This window comes from Cyprinodon variegatus, unplaced genomic scaffold, assembly GCF_000732505.1.
Source record: "Cyprinodon variegatus isolate N-32 unplaced genomic scaffold, C_variegatus-1.0 Scaffold32, whole genome shotgun sequence".
Lineage (NCBI taxonomy): Eukaryota > Metazoa > Chordata > Actinopteri > Cyprinodontiformes > Cyprinodontidae > Cyprinodon > Cyprinodon variegatus.
Window position 1 is genome coordinate 1,155,435 of NW_015150485.1, and position 5,453 is coordinate 1,160,887.

General features: G+C 37.2%; 1 protein-coding gene across 1 annotated transcript in view; it reads right to left on the reverse strand.

Moving 5' to 3' along the window:
- Positions 1 to 5,055, reverse strand: part of LOC107102244 (probable flavin-containing monoamine oxidase A) — a 94,164-nt gene extending 89,109 nt beyond the window's left edge. The window contains exons 1-4 of the mRNA XM_015401461.1: positions 4,897 to 5,055; positions 4,738 to 4,825; positions 852 to 1,032; positions 384 to 498 (exon numbers count right to left, since the gene is read on the reverse strand). Coding sequence (XP_015256947.1) covers positions 384 to 498; positions 852 to 1,032; positions 4,738 to 4,825; positions 4,897 to 5,014 — 502 coding nt within the window. The 5' untranslated portion in view covers positions 5,015 to 5,055. The remainder of the gene's footprint in view (positions 1 to 383; positions 499 to 851; positions 1,033 to 4,737; positions 4,826 to 4,896) is intronic.
- Between the last annotated feature and the right edge of the window lie 398 nt (positions 5,056 to 5,453).

A 5,453-nucleotide genomic window follows, 5' to 3' on the forward strand; every position in this document is an offset into this window, starting at 1 on the left:
AATCTTCTTTAAGGAACCTTTTGCTCTCCAATTAGTAATCGATTAATATAAAAATCCACTGATTAATCTATAAGCAAAATAGTCATTAGATGCAGCCCCTAGATTTGATAACAAAAGTTTACAGGTGAATTTCATTTTATCTTAGCCTCCCTTCACTTAATCATTATAAAATCACTTCAACACATTAGTGCAAAACACTCATCACCATTTGCTCTGGACCTTTTACCTTGATCCCATTTGGATATTAAAAGATGAAGGTTAGGAAGCCATGCTGCAAGTTATCCTCCAGATGGGTATCTGTGTTGTATTTATGGAGGCCATCTTGAGCACTACTAACTAAATGGAACTTAAAGGATGAAGGATGAGGGTGTTTAAACACTGACCTTCAGTCCAAGTATGCTGCTGGATATACGAGTGCAGAGTCATGCCGTCCAGCTCTGCCGCATTGGGAGTTCTCCGCGGATCTTGAACACAAACCGTTCTGCACAGCCTGTCAAACTGAGCACAGGGTATAATCAACACATCCGGCGCATACGTGAAAGATCCCCGCTTTTAAGACAAAACAACCCCATTGATACAGACAGCAGCAAAAGAAGAGCGTGAAGCAACAGAATGAGAGCAATTTTACTCCCAGACTGGAGACACTGTGGTACTTTGTTGTGTGGTGAATCCATTGATCAGAAAGAACACATACTGCAGAATACAATCAGAGCTGACACCAGGATTCTCCAACCATTTGTGACTGTAAAAATGTTACTGAAATTTCTAAGATAGAAATCCCTGCTAATCTCAGTAAGAATTGAATTTTCCCTCTGAGAAACTGTTTTCATAGTGTGTTTCTGGTGTCTCACCTTCCACATTAGTTGGATGGTGTCCAGAAGAGCCAGCAGAGACAAAGTGGGGAAGCTGCTCTGGTAAGCTCGTACTTTGGAAGTGGGCCCACCCGTATGAAGCACTTTTTTTCCAGCACTGAACTGCGGGTACACTTCTAAGCCCAAATCTTTTATGAGCTCCATAATGTGTGTCTGGGTGCTGTGCAGGAAGAAAAAAAAAAAAAAAAGAAGTTGAAAAAACTATAAATCCTCACAAGAATTCCTCAGATCACATTAAAGCAAATCCTTAAACAACCAGAGTTAGGGTCCTCCTGAAAACGCCACGAACGTGGTATCAAACACAGAACTTTCAATTGTTTGTTTCAATTTTTCATCTTATGCAAGAAAACAGTGAAGTTTGTGCTTTAATTGGAGTTATACTGCAGGGGAATCCCAGCAATAAAGATGTTTGCATGAAGATGTTCTTTTCGAACATGATTGGTCTGATTATGTTGGCGGAGATTAAACCTGCAGAGATTGCAAATTATTAACAAGTAAAAGTGACCATGCACATCTCACTGAAATGATTTAAACATCTTTTTCGCAATTTGTCACATCAAAGCCGAAAGATGTCGAAGTTTTCATTGAGCGTTTTTGCAGCAGATCAATATAATTGCAAAGTGGAAGGAAACCTATACGAAGTTTTGAAATCTTTAACCAATTACAGCATCAAAATGTGTAATGGATGTTTGTAAGACTTTGAATGGACCATTCTAACATGACTGCTTTGAGATAAATTATTTTACTGTAGCTCTGATATTCTGTGAAAACTGATGGGCAAAAAAGTGCACCAACTTTTGGACTTTCTCTGCAAATTAAACCAATTTGCTGGTGCAAAACGATGACCTTTTTTTTTTTTATTTACTAAACAGATTTATGATAGAATCTGATCTTACATTTGTTTTCATTACTTAGTTCTTCAACCATTCAGTAAGAAAACCTTTAGCAGAAACAGTTTAGAACCGATCAGATCATTACAAGGTCAATTGGCTTCACTAAACTCCCCTAAGGTGTGAGTGAATGGTTGTTTGTCCTGTTTGCCTCCGTGTTGCCCTGCGATGGACTGGCGACCTGTCCAGGATGTACCCTGCCTCTCGCCTGTAGGTAGCTGGAGATAGGCACCTGCACCCCTCATAACCCCACTTGGGATACAGTAAGCTTGATGGAAAATGGATGGATGGATGGATAAAACCCATTGCTTTGAACATGTACATTCATGTTGTCAATGAATCGTGAAAAGGGCCCCGAGTACAAACACTGTGTGGTTCCAAAACCTGAATATTTTATTTAAATTTAAAGCCATCTCCCGGAAAAAAATGTTGATGTGCTGCCTATCATTTCCTACTGCACAGGTTAATGTATGACAAGATCCAACGGCTGCATCTATCATTTCTCCTACTTATGCGTTTATCGTTTTCCATGATTTTCATTATTCAAAGAATATAGCATTGATTCTGTGGTAGAGAACTGCAGGTAAAGTTATGCTTTGCATCTTTTGTCTACAAAAGCTAAAAATAACATGATAAAACTGTCTCCAGACTTAAGAAACAACACAAAACAGCTGCAGCAGAAAAAAAAACATCCAAACTACGGCGCAGATGAGGTCTATCTACAAAAGGATGTGCATCAGCTGCACCATAAAAATATTTATACCTTTAAGAGGTTGCAATATATACATTGACAGATTCCCCTTGTAAGCCCTAATTGCAAGGTTTTTATCCTGTTTTTATCTTTTCTATCCATCAACTCATGACTCTGTTTTGGTATCACCTGTAGTGCAGCTTTTTTACTACTTAGTTATGTACAGGGCTTATAACGTGGGAACACCATGGGGAGACAGGTCTACCTCTTTCTTAATGAACAGGCTTTCCGTTTCATGTTTTTCATCATAATACACCACCACAGCGAAATAAAAGCCATAACACCTACAGAACCAATAAACAGTATGTTAAAACCTGCAAATCATACAACATAATTTATATTTCCACAGTTAATATAATCTGGTTTTTTTTTTATAAACACCCCCAGCTCCCGTCCATTTTGCTGCAAAGCTGTTGAATGTATGAGGTTTACTTGTAGCTATAGTATGCTGCAGTGGTTCAGGTAATAAAGGGAAAATAGCAAAAACACAGTGTTGCTCATTTAGCAGCTCATTCACTGTATTTTTGCGTATTTTCCGACCCCTCTAAGATCTTTTGTTTAAAAAAAAAAAGTGAATTCTGTTGATTTTACTCTGTATTTTTGGCGAGTTTAGCAAAAATAGCAATTGTTTTACCGCTACTGTCTCCCAGTCATAGGCAGCTGCCTTGTCCTGAGAGCTCTGCATGCAGACAGAGCACAGAAACGGTGCATAAAACAGGATTCTGTCCTGGATTATAAAGCAATATAGTTTTTGCTGGTGAAGGTTCTCAATCATCCAGGTCATAATCATTCCAAAAAGTTTGAAGACATTCGCTTCCCATCTAGGAAGCTTTTTCCAATTAAAAATGTCAGGAATAGAGTTTAGTTCAAGGTTTTATACAGTAGTTGAAAAAAAGCTTTGTTTTATGTTTGAAAACATGCAAATTGGAAGAGGCGAAGATGCCCACCCATTTGAAATGGAGGTTGTTCAGCTTGTTTTGTTAGGCTGCAATTGCAGTCTTTATTAGACTACAGCATAAAACCTCAAATTCAACGCTATTCCTGACACTTTGTATCATTGATTTAAATCAGTTTCTTTTTTTCCCCTAAAATTGTTGCATAAAAATAACTTTATCAGACAGCTTGAGTTACTCAGCTCAGGACCTGTGTGTCTCTGATTAATGTTTTTTTTTTTATAAACTTTGGTAAATGCAGTGTAGATTCAGGCAGTTAATAATAAAAAAAATCATACATTATATCATAAAATTTGGTTAACATATATTGCATTTCAAATAAATTTTTATGACAGTGACGTAGTTAATTATTATGGATTTGTTTTTTGATACATGTCACCACATACATCACCACAGTTAAAACCATCCTAGAGAAAACCCTGGCAAATATGCCTAACAGGTTTTATTTTAAAATATGTTGTTATTGTGATTCGCAACCATAATTTTAACATTTCACCAATTTTTTGGTGCCTCCCTCACTAATTGTTGCCTTGGGCACAATAGATGATGCCTGTGGGTGAAATGCAGACACTGGGTAAAAAATGACGGCTAACATGTTATTTGAGGCCAGGCCTAATGTTGAGAAGAAATATTTATCAGAAGGAAACCGTAATGAGCTTATTAAACTCTTAAACCAGGGTCATCACTTCTTTATTTTATTTTTTTAGAGATCTTCAATTTAATGTCAGTATTTTTTTCATTTTTGCATTAATACCAGGAGGCTTGAAGTTAATACTAAGTGTTGCTTCATGTTGCTTTTAATAAGGTCTACCGGTTGATAGAACTGAGATACTTTAGCCCCAGTTATATTAACATTAATAAGGTCATATTCCACATTTTATAAATTGGATTATGCATTAGGGACAATTTCAAAATCTCTTTTTGAGTCAAGTTTGAAATAAATTAACTTTCTAGGTGATATTTAGTTTTTTATAAGTGGATCTCTAAAGGTTGGGTGTAGAATCAAACTGCAACCTTACTGAAGAGTTCTTACATAAATGAGCAATTAGATGCCTGATCTGTTGTGTGATGATATTGATGCTCCTTAATCCCCACTGTGAGTCTTCAAGGGTTTTATTATTAACAGCTCACCTCTTATCTTTTTCTAATGGTCCTGGTAAATTGAGGGCAAGCCGTTCTCTTTTAGCTCCAAGGTGCTAAAGTCCTGTCATCTTTACTCTGTCATCTCTGGCTTAATTATGCATAGAGCAGATAAAACCAGCTTTAATTACCTTCCGACCCACTGTCCTCCTAAATCCCAGCGATCAACACCGTCGGCTGCAGGGATTTCAGAGGACACGGTGCGACCTCCTACACGATCTGACAGAAACACAGCAAACATTAAGTAAACAAGTTCATTTAAGCTTCACTTTCTTCCAAGGTGCACAAACCTTTCGCCTCTAAGATAACGATTTTCAGTTTAGGGTCCCGTTTTCTGAGCAGATGAGCCGCACTCAGTCCAGAGAGCCCGGCTCCGATTATAACAACGTCCCAGATGTCAGCCGTCATGTTGGAAGTTCAGGTGAGTCTGATTATTTAGGGTAAAGGGTAAACACTGTTGTCATTGCTTTAATCTGACGTTTTACCCAGCTAAAATGCTGATTGGTTGAAAGTTTTCTGCACCCGGAAAGCGTAAAGGTAATGGGTCAACCTCTTGATAGTCAGCCGGTATATAACCTGGATAGAGGGAGGAGTCATTTCGTGGCTGGTGATAAAGAATGACCAACTAGATTGATCTTTTAACTTGATAAATACACATCAAGAAAAGCATTATAAATTATACATTTTAAATCCTATTAATGACCTATTCCTCACTGCATATTTTTTCAATTATAATTATTTTAATTCTCTCTCTATTTATTTATTTTATTTATTTTTTATTCAAAATATGCCTCATGGTTGCGTTGGAATAATAAAGAATAGGGAGAAAGAAAGAGGTAAAACTTTT